At 38.8% G+C, this 19,531-nt stretch overlaps 1 protein-coding gene across 1 annotated transcript in view; it reads left to right on the top strand.

The window, feature by feature from the left end:
- The first annotated feature begins 981 nt into the window (after positions 1–981).
- The window catches only part of LOC113119198 (potassium voltage-gated channel subfamily G member 2), a 35,448-nt gene continuing 16,898 nt past the window's right edge, over positions 982–19,531 (top strand). Inside the window, exons 1-2 of the mRNA XM_026288480.1 lie at positions 982–1,449; positions 7,533–8,408. Of these exons, the coding sequence (XP_026144265.1) occupies positions 7,605–8,408 (804 nt within the window). The 5' untranslated portion in view covers positions 982–1,449; positions 7,533–7,604. The remainder of the gene's footprint in view (positions 1,450–7,532; positions 8,409–19,531) is intronic.

Raw genomic sequence — 19,531 nt, forward strand, 5'->3', positions numbered from 1 at the left:
TAGTGACTGTTGAGTCAGTTTTAAGACATTAAACTTGAATACAAAACAATGAAAATTTTATAGGCCATCCAAATCTCATCAAAAATTTGTATAGTCACATAACATCCACTTTGCGGTTACAAGGAAAAACAGAGAACATTCTTCCTCACAAATACATAACCAGTTCGCTCTCATTAAACTGATTTAGAGATGATTTACAAAATGTTTTCTGTTTGTTTGGCATGAAGAAAACAACAGCGAGCCGTGTGATGCTGAGCGTCTGACGTGCAGACGTTTCTCCACAAATCAGCTCTCAGCCTTTAATTACAAAGCTCTCGATACATAGTTCATTTTGATTCCTCTCAGAGCTAAGCAACATGAAATACACAGTCCATTCAGAGCAGGTCATGGGAATCATTATGTCAGTCTTTAATGCATTGCAGAAGCCAAGATATTAACTGTGATTTAGTGTTTGATATTTTAAACTGCAGTGAGAGAGTTGCTGTAAAACCAAATATTACCTGACAGATTGATATTCTCAGGTGCTTTTTAGATAACTGATGTAAAAAAAAAGATGTGAACTTGATAATGGACATTACATGCTACTGACAGTCCCTCAGTGTGATCGACTTCTCTGTCTCCCCTCAGTGGCCAGACTGTGTCCACCTCTGAATCACACAAAAATAACAGAGAGACTGAGATTTATTCATGTTTTATAATATATGCAATTTTAATTTGTATGTATTTTTTAAAGCATATATTTTCCATTCTGAGCTATAGTTTTACAGACAATATTTAAAAAAAGACCAGATTTTAATATTAAAATTACATTGTATTGTTATTGTTTATAGAATTATGATTCTATTCATTAGTGTTGGCGCTGTTATTGTGTTTAATATAAAATAACACGAGCTAAAATAATGAAATATTGCTGTTTTTGTTCATGCATCACGCACGCCCATACGCACGCTGATATCATTAACACGACGCGTTTAATGCAAAACGAGCGACTTGAAGGATTGGAGAGAGAAAGAGAGAGAAAAAAGTTAAAGAACAGGATTAATGTTTTAAAACTAGCTGGAAAGAGCTCTCCTCCGCGTGCATTCAGCAGGATGGATTACACATAACGAGCATGATTTAATTAGCAAACCCGTGGAATCCGAGAGAGGAGTGTTTGTAATGTATTTCTGCATGGTAATGCGTCGTTATTGCTCAGCAAACAAGCTCGAGGTGAGCTGGGGACTCGAGTGTGCGCGCGAGAGCAGCAGTAACACCCATCAGATCCGGATCTGACACGAGGACTGAGGAACTTCAGCAGTTGTGAGCTGGAGTCAGTCTGATGCTGGAATAAAATCAGCCAGCAATGCGGAGAAAGGGATGAATAGTAACTGTGCGAGCGCATCACAGCACAACGTGCACGTGCGAGCTGAAAATGAGCAGGGCAGCGCAAAACCAATGGGCTTAAAACGGGTAAGTGACTGGTCACTGGGAATTTTTCTGAGTTTGGGCTTGTTTGGAATGAGTCTATTATATGCATATATTTTCTGTATGTATATGCAACCCTTTTTTATTTTTTTTCTGTCTATAATATCTCAATAGCAACCGCGGAAGATTAATTCGAATCTTTCTGAGTTCCAAAAAAAAAAAAAAGCGTTCTAGGTTAGAATTTCGCTATACAAAGCCTTTATCAGTGCACTGTTCTGTTTCTCATTTGTCTTGGACGAGAGCAGTGGGATTTCAGGCAAATGTTAATTAAGATGGAAAACTATAAAGTTACATAATGAATATTAACGTCAAAGATATGTTTAATAAAAACATGGCTTCGTTTTACTAGCATACTGAAGAGTCCATGTCGTGTCAGTCATGCAGAAACAATATATGAATTATTTTAAATGGAGAGGTAAACTAAAAGCTTGATGAAAACACGTATTGTGCGTTTTATGACCACTTCATAATATATATAACAGTATTATATAAGGTTTGTCAGATCAAGTACATTCAAGAAGCACTATTTTCTTAGAAATGTCGATTATAAATGACCTCCTATTACATCCTATTAAATATCCATTAAAAAGCTTATTTTAGTTAGGGTTGCTTAGTATACAAATCCTTTGAATGTTGAATGACATCTGGGTAAATTTTAATGGCACATTTATAATCATGAGCGATTTCCTGAAACTCATTATGACGTAATGTAAAATATACATTTGGTACAATATTAACACTGTCTCTTAATGATCAAAAAGCTTTTTTTTAAATGCTTGTTTGGTTCTGACTTTAGACCTGTGATGGGATTTCTATAGATGTACTAGCTACTGTACATGAACCACTTGTACAGTGTTAAAAAATAACAAGGATACACTTTTCTTGCCGCTTCGAACTTCTCAACACTCCCTTGGTTTTTCTGTCCAACTTCATTTGTCCGTATTGCCTCTGAGAAATGAGAAATGACCCCTTCATTAAAAAATGAAACAGACCCCAAACCTGTCACACTTATCCAGCAGAGGTTTATTTTAAATGAATCCATGTGTGTCTACATTGACATTTTAATCTGAGTGTGATGTGCACATCTTTATTTTAATTTCTTCTCTGAATTTACATATTGTGGCCTTGTTGCTTGCAACACCTTGGTAATGGGTTCGATTCTAGGAGAATGCATCAATTGCACCTTGAATGCAATGCATGACAAAAGTCTGACAAAAGCATGATGGTAAATGCATATCAATTCAAAGTAGTCATTGCAACTGATTCTATTTCAACATTAAAATAAATACAAATACTTTTTTGTTGTTGTTTTTTGATCGAGAAACAATGCCACTTCAACTTGTTGTGTTAAATTGTGAAGAGTGCTGGCAGTTTTATCATAAACTTTTTGAGGTTTGCCTAGCAGCACAACTCATCATCTCTGCAGATATAAAACAAAAACTGAGTGACAGATAAACAATGCACTTAGTGTCTTCCCATCCGTTTTACAGCGCAATAGCGTGAATAACGTCGGCATCTATTAAGAACAAGCACGAATAGCTCATATTGATTCATGCGTGACTTTATAAGTCTCTAACTCAAAGTGCCATTGCAGAAATCTCCCCATCAGCACTATTGAATTTCATCTTCCCCGGGAGACACACAGCGCCATCACTCATACATGCTCCTGTACGGCCGCCCAACATCTTGCTCTTCATCTCTCGGCTGTCTGTGCTGGAGAGTGTGTGTGTGGCTTGTGTTTTCATATGTCTGTACAGAGACCTCCAGCCTCCTGTGCGCTGTTATGAAGTTCACAAAACGGAAATCAATGTTTCAGGCATCTTGGAATTGATCTGTGCTGATTGCTAATAGTGATGACAGTCTCCACAGTCTTTTACCATCGCTTCTATAGATCTCCATACAGACCCACAGGACTGAAGGAATAGAGTGGATTCTCAATGATTATGAATGTAATTAATAGAGCAAACAGCTGTGGGAAAGAAAAGGAAGAAAGAAAGAAAGCGCTAGCAGACAGATCTGCCCACACTGTCTCTTACACTCTTTGCCTTTGAGGAAATTCATTTAAATGTGTTCACTTCTTTTGTGCATGTTTAAAGTATGTCTGCATGTTTGCATTAAATACGAGAATGTATATAGGACCTACCGTATATAAACACTATTTCTCTGTAAAACAAATCTGTCAGATATTACAGTAAAACTGTAAATTTAACCGTATTTTACTATTAAATTACATTAAATGTCCCATTCGATCCAGCTTTTGACCATATATAGTAAAGGAACTTTACAATTACTAATTACAAGTATTTTACTGTAGAATTTGTGTAGTGTTTTACCATGAAAAACTTTTATTGTGTTAAAGAAGTCTCTTGTCCAGGATACATTACAAACATTAATATTGTGAAATATTATTTCAGTTTCAAATAACTGTTTTCTATTTGTGTTCAATTTATGTATAATTTCTCCAGTTTCTAGTCTTCAGTGCTGCTCAAGAAACATTTCTTATAATTAATGTTGAAAGCAGTTGTGATGCTTCATGTTTTTGTGATACGTTTTTATGATAAAAGTTCAGAAAAACAGCATTTATTGGAAATAGAAATCTTAAATGTCTTTATGCATCCTTATTATTTCTGTATTATTGTATATTTATACTTTCAGTAATCAGTATAAATAGTGCGACCAGTTTTTTATTCCAAAAAAGATTTCACAATATTACTGTTTTTACTGTACTTTTGATCAAATTCATGTAGCCTTCGATTCATGCAGAGACTTCTTTCCAAAATATTGAAAGGTCCTGCCAACCCAGATCTTTGAACAGTAGTGCATACAAAAAGGGTTTTGTGTTTGACTGCTTTGTATTCACTTGACTGTGGTGAAAGTCATCTTACATTGGAAAGATCTGTCACGTTGCTCTGCTTTACTCAAATCTTTTGTGTATCATTTATCATTGGTAGATGTTGCTTCCTAGTGTTGTCTTTGGACATGAGAAAAGTCTGGCTCGTTTGCATTTTTAAAAATGCCTTGGCAGCTTGTTGAACTGGCACATGATGTGCCGTTTGAGCTCAAATGATGGCAGTATGAGCTTCATGCAGGAAATGCTGGGTCATATATTGACTCATGGATCGAACGGTAACACATGGCATCTTTCTCTGCACTTGTTTCAGTTCAACAGTGATTCATTTGGATTGTCAGAGGCCTCAGGGCTCAAAAAACATGCTAAGAAATCAAATTAAAGCCCAGACGAGATAGAAAGCTGAATCATATATAATGCTCAAAAGTTTCTATAATTACTGCTAAGTCATGCTTAAACAGGTTGCATTTGTAATATAAATGGGAGGGAAATTTAGGATAGAAATATTCAATTTGGTTTTTGGTGAGCTTTTTGAAGTTTATTAACATCCACCATGATAGCACCAGTTTTTATTCATCATTTCTGACGTCTAAAACTTGCATAAGACAGTAATCAGAGATGCCTTTCTGCTCAGATATGCTGTTTGAAAACATTATGCTTTAATTTCACAAAAGGTTGAATGGCCGTTGTAAGACGAATGGATGGTGTTTCTCAGAATGGCTGAATCCTCTGCTTCATAAATCTCCTGTTTCAGTCAGACTAATTATACCCATGTTCATGTGAGCGCACCGGACCTTACTCTGCCACTGTGTAGAGAACATGGCTCATTTAGGAACTTATCCATCAGTAGAAAAGAAAACATCATAATTAATTCCTCCGGAGTCAACTTGTGTTGTGACATGGATTTACTGCATCTTGTGACTTGTGAGCAATTGATACTTACAAAGCCATGGTAGAACTGATTTTAACTACTGATTGAAAAAAGAAAATATGCAAATATGTCAGGAGAATGTGATGTTGCATTAGGAGACTGATACAGTGAATATATTAGTATGAATTATGCAGCATTACTGTTGATATTTGACAACTTTTATGCGTTCATTACGTATTTTTCAATGAGTGAGTGTTATTACCCTTGAGACAGTTAACATGCTGCTTATTTGAAATCCAGAGCTCATGGAATGATAAATTGGAAAGTCTAAATTCTTCACCCATGTAAAAGTGTACTAATATTCACTCAACATTTTTAGAATGTTGGAGTAGAAGACATTGGTGGAATAGAAAACTGGAGTAGTTTTTGAAGAAATGGAATTCAATTGCATTTAGGTTATAATGTACAGTAGGTATAATGTAAAGGTCTTTTTCTTCAATGCAGTCATGTTTTTCAATGCGATTACAAAGAATGATGACCAAAATAAAGCAAAAACACCATTAAAGTGTCCATATGACGTATGACTAGTCCATATACTTTTAAAAAAGGTAAGACTTACTTGGAAATTATATACTTTAGAAGAATATTCTTAAGCGTGAACTAAATGTAATGTTTTCAGAGAATAAGTTAATTGTTAATTGCAATTAAATCAAAATGTGTTGTAGTTTAAATTTATATTAAATGCAGTTCACTGTAGAGTGCTTTTTGACCAACTTAAATAGGACATCAATATATCTTTATATCTCACTTCATAACTGGTCTTTATGACAAGCATAAAGATACTAAAATATACATTTATGTCATTTCTATCGAAACTTGTATGTCATGTATTTAAATATATTTGCAATTATATAAATAGGTAAAAATTGATAGCCTGAATGCACTGTAAGTCGCTTTGGATAAAAGCATCTGCTAAATGCATAAATCTAATTTAAATTTAATTTTAATAAATATATTTATTGTAAATTATAAATAATAAACATATTTGCAATTTGCAAAGTTAGTTATTACATTTATAATATTATTAACTCTTAAATATTTTTATTCTCTTTCCCTGCCAGCGTTTTTTTTTAAGTTGCCAGCCACTGCCTGCATTTTTGACCATTTACATTAAATTTTCATGGCCCTGAGAATGGGTTGTTATATGAATATCTGAGCATGCAATACATCAAAATAAAGAACAAAACAAAACTCTAGCTTTAAGCATTCTTTAGTTAATCAACACTTGAATGTAGGTAAGTTTTATTAAAAAAAGCAACATTTTGTTGCTTTTGTTTTTATCAAAGACTACACTGGATCATGTACAGTTCGGTGAACAAAGCATAGATGAAGTAGTTCACTTCCACCCTCAAAGCATTCACAGTACTTTACCACTTCCTGGATCGACATTTCACTCGGTAACATTAGGCATTTTTGATTGATATGCTGTTTATTGTTGATGATTGCATTATTTTTCATATGCATCTGGTTAAATATGAAATCACTCATTCCTGCATCTTCCTTTGCTGTGTTTTTGATCATTCAGAAGATGTGTAATAGCACACCCAAACGTATAACAGTGAAAACACGGAGAGCGGTAAAATCTCGTCTTTGCGTTTTCTCATAAAAGACATGCGGATCGAAAAACTCATGTGACTTTGCGCTATGAGACAGGATAACTTGACTAGCAGCGAACCGGTCTCGTTCACAGCATCTATATGTTATTATGGACGTTCTGAAATGCCTGAGCAAAGTCTGTCATCAAAGTATTTCAGTATAAGTCCTACACGACTGCGTTCCCAAACAGCAGCATCCACCTCCGAAAGCAATGAAAGCATTTATTGTCTTGTCTGCTCATTTTGAAGCACAAGCAATGTATTGTAAATTAAAATTGTTATATTCAGTGGCTTCTCCTAGTTATCTTAGTGATATTTAGTGCCAATTTACCAGGAAGTGACTATTTTATTCTCTTTGACTTGTTTATATGAAATGTTTCATGTAATATTCGAATAAGTTTTGAATTTGAATATTTGGATGGAAACATAGGTAGCGTTCATTTCCATTTGCTTCTGAAATGAATAACACAAAACTGGTTGAAAATCAGCTAACTTTTACTTTAAGTATGTGCAGTATACAAGGGACCATTTTCTTTGTGTTGTTGAGCATTTCAAGTGTGTTTTGGATATATCTGGACTAATTAATCTGTTGTTTTCTCTGCTAATTTTGTTGCATCGTGCCCCTTAGACTTAGCAACCTGGAGCTGGAACTGAAAAGTAAGTCTTCATTAAATCTTCCTCTTTTATCTCTCAGAGCTCATCGATGATGACCAGCGTGACCTGCTAGACTGTGAATCTGTGGAGTGCACAGCCACGCACAGCAGAGATGTACCAAGAGGTGGCTTTCCTAGCAGGCAGCACCGATCATCAGTTTACCTCCTTCCACTTTAACCCTTTGGAGAATCCGCGTGAAATCAGCAGCAAAAAAGGTGTGTTTTACAAGCGTGCACAATTGCAGTGCAAGCCTGGGGTACAGGAGGAAGAGGTGCACCGGAATCAAGGAGCTGGAGCGGATGAGGGTGCTTTAGTCGACCGCACCGCCATCATCAACGTGGGTGGCATCCGTTATCGCATACCATGGTCCACTCTTGAGGAGTTCCCATTGACGCGTTTGGGGAAGTTACGCAGCTGCAGCAATGCCGAGGAAATCCTCGACTTGTGTGATGACTATGACGCGCACTGCAACGAGTTCTTCTTCGACCGAAGCCCCAGCGCCTTCCGCTCCATCGTCTCGTTCCTGGCGGCCGGGAAGCTTCGTCTTCTGCGGGAGATGTGCGCGCTCTCCTTTCAGGAGGAACTGATGTATTGGGGTGTGGAGGAGGCCAGTCTGGAGTGGTGCTGCTTGAGGAAGCTCCGTCTTCGGCAGGAGGAGCTGCGAGAGAGACTCCGGCTGGAGGAGGAGGAGGCTGAGCTGACCTCGCCCCAGTCCTGTGAGGAGGCGCCCTGCGTCGGGAGCCCAGAGGAGGGGCGTATGGACGGTTGTATGCACAGCCTTAGAGACATGGTGGAGAACCCTCACTCCGGGATCCCTGGGAAGATCTTTGCTTGCCTCTCTGTGCTCTTTGTGGCCATTACGGCAGTTACACTGTGTGTCAGCACCATGCCTGACCTGAGGGAGGAGGAGGAGAGGGTGAGTGCACACCTAAACATCCCAGACTAGGGTTGGTGTAACTTGGTGAACTAGTTGATATAGTTGTCCAGAAAGTGTAGACAATGATTGCAAAAACTTATTTTCTTAATCATTATTTTTGTCTTATTTTCCAGTTAAACGTAGACATCCTTAAAATTGACTTTGGGAAGACCTGGGATAACATTTTTGGACCCTTATCCCAAAACCTAAATCTTTTAATTAAAAAAATCACTATAATCCTAACCCTACCTACTGTAGCCTTACCCAAAAAAATAACTTGAACCTTGAAAATCCTAACCCTAAATTTACCCTTCACTCATTACTTAAATCTAACCCTTATAATCCTAATCCAAACCTTACCCTTACCCCAAAACCAAACTCTGACCCACTAAAATCCTAAAGCTACACTTTCCCCCAAACCTAAATCAAACCCTTATAATCCAAATGTAACTTTACCCTTACCTCAAACCTAACCCTAAACACTATAACCCTAACCCATAACCTAACTCTAACACCTATAATCCTAATCCTGATTTAACCCTTACCCCAAAACTGACCTCTAACCCTTATAATATTCATCTGACCTTGCTCTTAACCCCAAACTGATGTCTATCCCTTATACAGTAATCATAACCCTGAGCCTAACCCTAACCAAAAACCTAAATCTAAACCCTATAATCCTAATGTTAACTTTATCCTAAAACTGAATTCTAACACATATAATCCAAATCCACATTTTTACCATTACCCCCAAACCTAACCTAACTCTTACCCCTATAATCCTAACCATAACACATTTGCAGTAAATGTGGTAATTTTCCAGAACAACATGTTATTACACAGTAAATCTGAAGTAGGTGAAGATGTATGATGCTAGTACATGGTAGGTAAAGCCACCTATTATATAGTTTTTGTTTAGGTGGCTTAAGTAATTAAATATTATTGCGGTCAATGTGAATGAACAGTTTTAATAACTTGTTCTATTTTATTTCTTAAGCAAAGTATCTAAATTGAAGTATGGTTAGATTTGTTTTTACTCTGAAAACAAGACAAAAATACTGATTAAAATGTAAATATCACACCAGGCAGCATCAGCTGGAGTGTGTTTTTTGTGTAACTGAGAAATGAAATCTCGCAAATCTCCAATGATGTGGGTTGCATTGACATATATGGTGCAAAACAGACATGTCCCACTCATACAGTAGTTTCTGTCAACCTAAGATTCACACATAGTTATTTTCAGGACTCAGTCCAACAGTCCAAACAGAAGTTAGGAAGCTTGTACAGTGCCCTTATACTATTGTTTGTAAGTCTAAATTTATTTGCCTGTTACCATATGAAATTAATGACATACCCAAGTGACACTGCGATGCATTTTGGAGTTGATGTCACCATATACAGTAGATTAAGCACAGCAAGTTTGCATGTTGCCACAGGCCCAACAACAGTCACCCACCACAGGAAGACCGTGCAGTTCAATTAATAATCAATTAAAAGGATAGATACTATTCTGTCTTCCTTCACCAATCCTGATGGACTTACTTCCTTAAAGAGATCCAATTACAGAATATTAGCTTACACTTAATGATTAATTCTGTGAAAGGTTCATTCACAGTTAACCCTCTGACTGGTTAATAGCTCACTTGAGAGAAAGATTACCAGTGAGATAGATACATGCAGGGTTAGGGTTACTACTTTTGGGCCACATTTATGACATTGTTTTGGTTCTTTTGCGTGTCTTTTGTATCTTGAAAGTTCCAGTACGGACTCTTTCTCCTGCTTGGAAAAAGAACAAAAAGTACATTCTTCAAAAAGTGTTTCGAAGGAGAGTTATGAATTTGAAATGACATGAAATGATGGCTGGAGTTTCTTTTTTGGGTGAACCATACTTTATAGAAATGAAACACAGGGATTTGGACTGGAAATCATAATTAATTCAGACTTCAGTGAACTTCCGTGAACTTTTCACTTGAGAATTTATGTTCAGCAAAACTGCGGTAAACTTTTTGAATTCATAAAATGCAAATATAACGATCTTTGAGTTAGAGTACAGCCACTTATAACACCCCTGGGCAAAACCGGCCCTCAAGTTCGGCCTTTGACAAAAACCAAGTACTCCTTCATCTGTCTGCGCTTGATGATGTGAATCATTCTCTCTGTAAACAGTCCAGAGACATGAGATGTTTGTGTAAGATGTTTGTGTGTGCAGTGTGTGTGTGTTCGTGTGTCTCAGTAGCTAGACTTTGTACTGTAGGGGGATATTTTTCTGACAGAAACAGGCATGACAGCCTGGGGACAGCATCTCAAGTCCAGAGCCAGATTTCATGAATACCAAATTAGCCATATTCCACAGAACTATTGTAAAAGCCTGGCAGCTGTTCCTCTATCACACACACACACACACACACACACACACGTGCCTACTCGCTCACTCACACTCACTCACATTCAAACACACACTAGCACTCACTCAAACGGTTTTGTTTCACTGTGTTCCTCAGGACATCCCAGTAACTATTGTTTAAAGCCGATTATAATTATTATAGACTAAATCAACCCCAAAAAGAGCTCACACTTTAGGCTTCTAAACAGCAATAAAATGTTATATTTAAGAATCAATTTAGTGATTAAGGACATCTCTGAAGAGAGGAGTTGACACTTTTAAGGACAGTTTTGTCCCCCAAAATGCTGCAAACATGCGCACATACAGTACAAACACTCACACTGGTTTCTTCCATATTATATGAGGACATGATGGTTTTTCTTCTGTACACACTGTATTTTCTACCCACAAATGCTAAATCAACATCTCGCACAAAACTTTCTCCATTTTCATATTTTCTAAATACTTCATTCTGTATGATTTGTAAGTTGATGTCCTCATGTGGTTCCAATAATGTAAAAAATACGAGGTAATTAACTACCCCAACCAAAGAAATCTGTTTTCACCTTTAGACATGTTTAACAACATTTCTTTATTTACAATATATTTAATAATCTGACATTTATTACTGTTTAGTGTCCAATTTTCACTATTAACTAGCTGATTATTAGCATGAATATTAATATCTTATTGACTGTTTATTAGTACTCATTATAAACCACATATTAATGTCTTATTCTACATGACCATATTTTAGATCCCTTAATCCACCCAAAACCTAAACTTAACAGCTACCTTATAAGCTATTAATAAGCAGCAAATTAGGAGTTTATTGAGGAATCAGCTGTCCTGTCAGTCTAATCAATGATTATGAAAATATTTAATATTATTTATTACAATTTATTAAAATCTTTGGTTTGCTTTTAAGTAAACTGTCATATTAGCAGAAATTTCCCACAACAGACATCACAAGTTGCTCCTCCATCATTGCAGTATCCAGATTTTCCAAACAGCTGTAAATGTGTGGCGTTCGGGTGATTAAACATCCCGCAAAACGCTTACTGCCAATAGAAAACTATTTTAAAAAGATGCCCCTCGCTGCAAAATATGTGTTCTTTCCGATCAGGCCTTAGTGTATTTGGTCTAGATCTGCTATACATGCAGCTGAGTAAGCCTGTAGACTAGTTACTACCACTAGATACACAAGCCCCTTTCACACTGCACGTCGGACCCGCAATATTTCTGTAACATTGCCTGGTCGCCTTCTGTGTGAAAGCAACCACGTCCCGGGATTGATTACCGAATTGAACCCGGGTCGGGGACCTAGTAACATTGTGGGGTTCGACCCGGGACGAGCGCTGTGTGAACAAAAGCCAGATCTAATTCCTTGTCGAAGTGATGACGCATGTTATCGCGCGACTCTTTTACTGGCTGTTTTGAAGGAAGATCAACGTTCGCGACGAAAACACATGTGCAAACTGTAATGAAGCAGAGATCAGTTAGTTCCACACTTTCCGCGCTGATGAAGAGTGTTGCTTCAGTTAAAGTATAATGTGCCAAGCGTTGTCGACTCGTACATTACACGTCACGCGCTGATGTCACGTGTCGTTACGGGATCTTCAGGGGTTGTGTATGAAAGCACGCACATATCCCGGGTCATCACTGGCAGTGTGAAAGTGCAAAATCTAGCGACCAGGGACCAATTGCAGGAACACTTTACCCCTGTATTTGCCGGAATGGCAGTGTGAAAGGGGCTACAGATGCTGTTCTAATGCTGCTGCTGCATGAATGTGTCTACATAAATGCTGTAGCAGATCTAGAAAGGGGGTGCTGGGGGAGGTGGAGGGTTTCAGAGGAAATCTTATAGCATGCTGCAGGACCGTCTTACAAAAAAACATTGAGTCAGTCTATATAAATGTTGAGAAAGCAGAGGCCAGTCAGCTTGTGCCATATAGTAAATCATATGATTGCTAGCAGAATGAATTTAAAGGACCTTTCAGTCTGCACCATCTAGAATGTCATGACTGAACCACATATTTATAAAACCTAGCATCTGAAACGTCCTGACTGTTAGTAATGATACCATCAGGTGCGATTAGAGTTTAAGGGAAAACCCAACAACCATGACAATACTCCTGTGCGCAGGACCTGTTATATCATTTTTCAACTTTTAGGAGTTCTGACTAAGGAGCGTTTGTGTACTGGAGCACAGCCCTCTGCATGACATCAATAAAGTCTGCAGAGATTAAAGCGGAAAAAGAGAGAGCGAGGTGTCTTCCACAATCAAACGGCCACACTGAAGAACAGCAGGAGGAATCTAGGGAGCTCTTTATCTTCAAAGAGACAATCAATCACTGTGAGCAATGCATTCTGCTCCAGAACCCCCTCACAAAAACACACACGCTGAAACAGACATATGAGTATCCATGAGGAATCATGCATATACATACAGCATATACAGTATTCTGTGTGCACGTGCATTGTACTTCATATCAGAATATATTTTAAGAAGAACTATATACTTGCAGATAAAAAGTGCACTTTATAATATCAAATTCAATGTTTTAGTTTTAGTGCATTTAAAGTAATTTGGCTTAATATTTTTTTTGTCATGCTTTAAAGAAGTACACTTATTTTAATGTGTTGACTAACATAGTAAAGCACATGTAAAGTACTTGACTATACTTTTAAATGAAGTGTGTATAAAGGTGCGTCTCAATAAATTAGAATGTCATTGAAAAGTTAATTTATTTCAGTAATTCAACTCAAATTGTGAAACTTGTGCATTAAATAAATTTGATGCACACAGACTGATGAAGTAGTTTGAAGTCTTTGGTTCTTTTAATTGTGATGATTTAGGCACACATTAGAACAAATTAGAATACTTCATAAAACAAAAAAAATGTAAATAAAAAAAGTATGTTAATTTACCGTACATGTACTCAATACTTGGTAGAGGCTCCTTTAATTACTGCCTCAATTCGGCGTGGCATGGAGGTGATCAGTTTGTGGCACTGCTGAGGTGGTCTGGTTTCTTGTGGGCTTCAGCTCATCTGCATTGTTTGGTCTCTTGTTTATTATTTTCCTCTTGACAATAACCCATAGATTCTCTCTGGGGTTTGGGTCTGGTGAGTTTGCTGACCAGTCAAGTACACCAACACCATGGTCATTTAACCAAACTTTGGTGCTTTTGGCAGTGTGGGCAGGTGCCAAATCCTGCTGGAAAATGAAATCAGCATCTTCAAAAAGCTGGTTAGCTGAAGGAAGCATGAAGTGCTCCAAAATGTCTTTGGAAAACGGGTGCAGTGACTTTGGTTTTAAAAAAAAACAATGGACCAACACCAGCAGATGACATTGCACCCCAAATCATCACAGACTGTGGAAACTTAACACTGGACTACAAGCAACTTGGGCTATGAGCTTCTCCACCCTTTCTCCAGACTCTTGGACCTTGGTTTCTAAATGAAATACAAAACTTGTATTTACTTCTGAAAAGATGACTTTTTCTTCTCTTAGCCCAGGTAAGACTCCTCTGATGTTGTCTGTTTCAGAAGTGTCTTAACAAGAGGAATACGACAACTGTAGCCAAATTCCTTGACATGTCTGTATGCCTTGACCCCAGCCTCAGTCCATTCATTGTGAAGCTCACTCAAATTCTTGAATCAATTTTGCTTGACAATCCTCATAAGGCTGCGGTTCTCTCGGTTGGTTGTGCATCTTTTTCTGCCACACTTTTTCCTTCCACTCAACTTTCTGTTAACATGCTTGGATACAGCACTCTGTGAACAGCCAGCTTCTTTGTCAATGAATGTTTGTGGCTTACCCTCCTTGTGAAGGGTGTCAATGATTGTCTTCTGGACAACTGTCAGATCAGCAGTCTTCCCCGTGATTGTGTAGTCTAGTGAACCAAACTGAGAGACCATTTTGAAGGATCAGGAAATCTTTGCAGGTGTTTTGAGTGGATTAGCTTATTGGCATGTCACCATATTCAAATTTTTTAAGAGTGAATTGGTGGGGTTTTGTTAAATGTGAGCCAAAATCATCACAATTAAAAGAACCAAAGACTTAAACTACTTCAGTCTGTGTGCATTAAATTTATTTAATAAATTATTTAACAAATATTTTGTATTTGGTGTAAGGCAATGTGTTTATGTGGTTTAAGGTAAAAAACAAAAACAAAGAAAATCCAAGTTACGCCTTCTTTCTTTGCATGAACATTTGGGCGGTGTTATGCAAATATTCCCACACAGTGACGTAGATGTGGGTGCATGTTTAAACGAGGTGTTTTAGGAGGGCATGGACGGGTCTTAACTTTTATAAAAAATATTTCTTTGGGTTTGAGACATTAGTCTTTGCAACTTTAGGGATCTTATCTATGCATGAACCGCAACACTCCAAAGAGAAAGAAAAACTTGAAATAGCATCATATGACTCCTTTAAAGTTTATTTTAGACTTACATAAAAATAAGTATTTAAGTCTTCCTTAAGTAGGCCAAAATGCATCAGCATGCTATTAAATTTCTAAAGATTTTACATTAAGTTCACACTTAAGTATATTCTTTGAGATTGTGTTGTTCCTGTAATAAGTATTCTTTTTAAAAGTATGATAAAATGCACTTCTCTTTTCAATCAGGTTCAAAGGTCTGATTATCTTTGAAAGATTTGATGCCATAAACCTTGCAAATTTTTGGCAAATCCAGCCACCAGTCCTTTCTCAGAAGAGCTTATTGAAGTAGCCTAATAAGAAATTGGTAGATAGTCCGTTGGCAGGCCGTCTGAGACAACAGCCTTGTATGCTACATTACCTACACTAATACCACAATAAGTGTACAAACCCAACTCAAAGGCTGACCTAACTCTCAATTCATTCATTATACAACAGCAAACAATTACATTATCACACTAGACACATTATCTGTGGCCTCTGAGGAAACCTGCTGTTATCTATAATGAGTTTGTGATGCACTAAAATGCCTCAATTAGAGAATTAGTTGAGCGCCTCAGAGACAGACTGAAGAGAGAAAACACTAGATGAGTCCCGTAAATAGCTTCTCTCGCAATGAAGACGATGATAAATGCCACGTTTTTGGAGAGCACTTGGATTCTGCAGATCCAGTGGCCCTTGAGAAAAAGGAGGAGCACTTAATTGTACTAAAATGTGCACTTGTAGTGTACTTCAAATCTTAGAGTATTTTTTAAAAAGTGTACTTGCAGATGATATAATATTAAATAACTTAAAAGGCCACTTACGTGAACTTAAAGAGAGTTCAGTTTCTTAACCCGCTTAAGTAGATTTTCAAAAAGTGCACTTTAAAAAGTTTTACTTTTATGTTGTACTTTTAAAATCATTAGTTAATGATTTAAAATGTACTTAGTTCATCATAACATCATTGTTAATTAGTTAATCATAAGTACATTTATTTTGATGTGTTGACTAACATAATAATGCATTTGATTATAATTGTAACTAGTGTGTTATTCAATATTACATTTAAAGTTAATTTTAAATGCAATTAATTGCAAATTAATCACTACAAAAGTGTACTTAAATCTAAATACAGGATATACAAGTTTCAATGGAAATTACATTCAAGTATATTTCAATTTAGCAAAAATGATTGTCGGTATATTCAGCTTTACACTTAAAAAAACAAATTGCATTTTAAGGTGTACTTAAGTCCTACTTAAGTGAGCCAAAAATGCTCTAAAGTTCGATTCATTGCATTTAGTATAAATGTTCAATAAAATATTTTTATTTAATTGCTGAAAACATGCATTTGTGCAAAAAACTGTACTGTATATTCATTTAAAGTATGTTGTTTCTTTGATAAGTACCCTTTAAGTATGATAAAGTGTACTTGTTTTAGTGTATTTAAATCACTTAGCAGTAAGTGTGCCTAGGTTTGGTCCCTTTTTGCTTTAAAATTAACAGGTTTAAATTAAATAAAGCCCATATATTGTACACTTCATATATACCATAGTAAAAAGTAATATATTTAAAATACATTTATTTCAAATGCATTTAGTTTAAATCTATTAAAGTATTTACTGACATGTCGCTGGAGAAAAACTGATAAAAACGTATAATTAAACTTTATGTTAAGTACTAATTGTGAACAATGCACATTTCTTAATATTTAGCCTAAAATGTGTTTTAATGTCATTACTGTGTGATCTTTGAATAATACAGGTCTGTAAATGCAAGGCATTTAAAGTGTACCAAAAAATATACTTGCAGTAGTTTCACTTTAGCACGATCAAATATACTTCAGTATATCTTTAGTTGGACTTCAGCACTACTTCTTCACAATTAAAATGCATTAAGTGCAAAATGAGTTGTTCTAATTTAGCAGACTGTAAGTGTGCCGACATTATTGCAGGGTATTTTTATTACACTCATAAGCATTTAAATGTATTAAGCATGAAATAAATGTAATTATCTATGAAGATTCGGGAGGAGCGCGTCAGATACTTAGCCTAATCATCACAGGTGGACCACAATCAAGTAATCAATCCCACAGTATAAATATCGCTGACTTACCTCTATCCATTGACGGTTTATCAGCATTTTGGTCCGCATGCACCATGTCCCAAAACCGAGATTCCTCGTCAGAAGACTCATCCAGCTCTTCCCCAGCCCCATCACTGCAGCCAGCCGGCTCCAAGGCCACCCCTTCCCGGCGTGGCAACCAAATCGAGCCCCAGGCTCCAACCCGCGGGCGCGGTACGGCGCGAGCAGCTACTCGCCTCCCAAGACGCCTAGGCCTACCTTCGCCGCCTCCGGCGAGAACCGCGGCTGACTCCCCCGCGTCCTCCTACCGCTCGGCCAGGCATACGATTCCGCCAATCGACAAATGGACGGTGTCGAGTCTGAGGCAGGCCCTGTCCAAAAACGACATCACACCATCAAGCAAGTTAAACAAATCCGAACTGTATGACTTGTATACAAAAAATCTAAATAATAACATTTCTCCCCAGTCTACCCCTGTACCAAAGAAACGACAAAAGAAAGGAGTACCTCAAAATTCGCCTCAAAGCACTCCACCATCCTCCGCCGCTAGGCCTAGCTCGCAGCGGCTATCAAGCCGTAGCAAGAGGCCTTCAGCAAGCCTAGGCCGCGCCCCGGTTCCAACCGCAAGGGCGCTCGCTATGTCGCCCGGAGCTCAGCCTCCCTCCGCGGCTCCAATTCCAACAGCTCAGGGCGCCGAAGCCCAAGGAGGCTCCTGGCCGCCTCCTCCACCCATCGCAGCCCCTCCATACGGAACTTTCTATACCAACACCGCAGCCCAGGCAAGCGCTTGGCCGAACAGTTCGCCACATACAGCGCCGCCTCCCGCTTCCTCCAGCTTCACGCCCGCGGTCCAAACTAGCGCTTGGTCGAACTGGCTGTCACACAATGCCCCGCCTCCCGCTCTGCCGAGCTCCGAGCCCGCCGCTCATGCTAACGTTTGGCCGAACTGGCCGCCTTACACAGCCCCGACTTTAGCCCATCCCAGCTTCGGGCCCGCGGCCCAAGCAGCTGCCTGGCCATACTGGCCGCCCAACCCAGCCCCGCAACCCGCGGCCTCAAACTCCGGGCCCGCGGCTCAAGCAAGCGCTTGGCCGCAATCGCTGCCAAACACAGCTCCGCCCCCAGTTGTCGCCACCACCCTCCTCCAAGCGAAATCCCCCCATTCACTCTTCACTGCTACACCAATGCCCATCCCATCAAACGCTGTCTCCCTCGAACCTCCCCAAGTGACCCACAGCATTCGGGCACAGATATTAGCAGGTGCGGATGTAGATCTCTCGTCTCTCCTTTCTCTCCTGCCCACATCCGATTCAAACCGCCAAATAGACTGCGGGGACTTCTCAGTCACGCTAAAAAATCCAAATCCCCTTTCATCTCGACTTCTCTCCTTCTCCAAATTCACCATCGCATTCAACCGCTACACCGAGATAATCTGCTCAGCCTTCCCCCACAGGCGACGCGAACTAAACGATTATTTGTCTATAATAGCCGAACTCGCGTTGTCCTACGGAGGGGGGCACTTCTACACTTACCACAAGCTTTTTTCCGCTAAATGTGCCATCCGAATAGCTCAGTGGAACCAGTGCCCTTTCTGGGGAGCGATCGACTCCGACTTGCACAGTCGCGTATTCCTAGGCTGTAGGAGCATTTCGTGCGCAATCTGCAGGTCCGTGGCTCACTCCACCACATCCTGCCCACAAATAAACCCGAACACTCTCTTACTCCCCCGGCAAAATCCACCAGCTATGTCCCAAAATCAGTTACCGCAGCAAACTCACGCCTAGCCCAACCAGGAGAAGAAAGCACACAGCAATGTATCGCCTTCAACAACGGGAAATGCATCAGACAGCATTGCCGCTATCTACACTCCTGCAAGTTCTGTGGCGGTGCTCATGCACGCATAGTTTGCCCCGTGCATAAAGCCGTAAATAAAAAATCTAAAAATTACCTATCGACTCCTGTGAATATTTTTCGCATGACCATTGAACTAGCACACCATCCCGACAAAGAATTTACTAATTATCTCCTGTCTGGCCTCAAACACGGTTTTAACCCGGGCGTCGTTTGCGAGCTTACCCAAAACACCGTCTGCCGTAATCTCCAATCCGCCCTCGCAGAGCCCGATATAGTAGCTAACCTCATCAAAAAAGAAGTCGAGTCAGGCTTCATGATCGGGCCCTTCAATACCCCCCCCTTCAAAACGTTCAGAGTCAGCCCAATCGGAGTGGC

The sequence above is a fragment of the Carassius auratus genome, chromosome 19, assembly GCF_003368295.1.
Source record: "Carassius auratus strain Wakin chromosome 19, ASM336829v1, whole genome shotgun sequence".
Taxonomy (NCBI): Eukaryota; Metazoa; Chordata; class Actinopteri; order Cypriniformes; family Cyprinidae; genus Carassius; species Carassius auratus.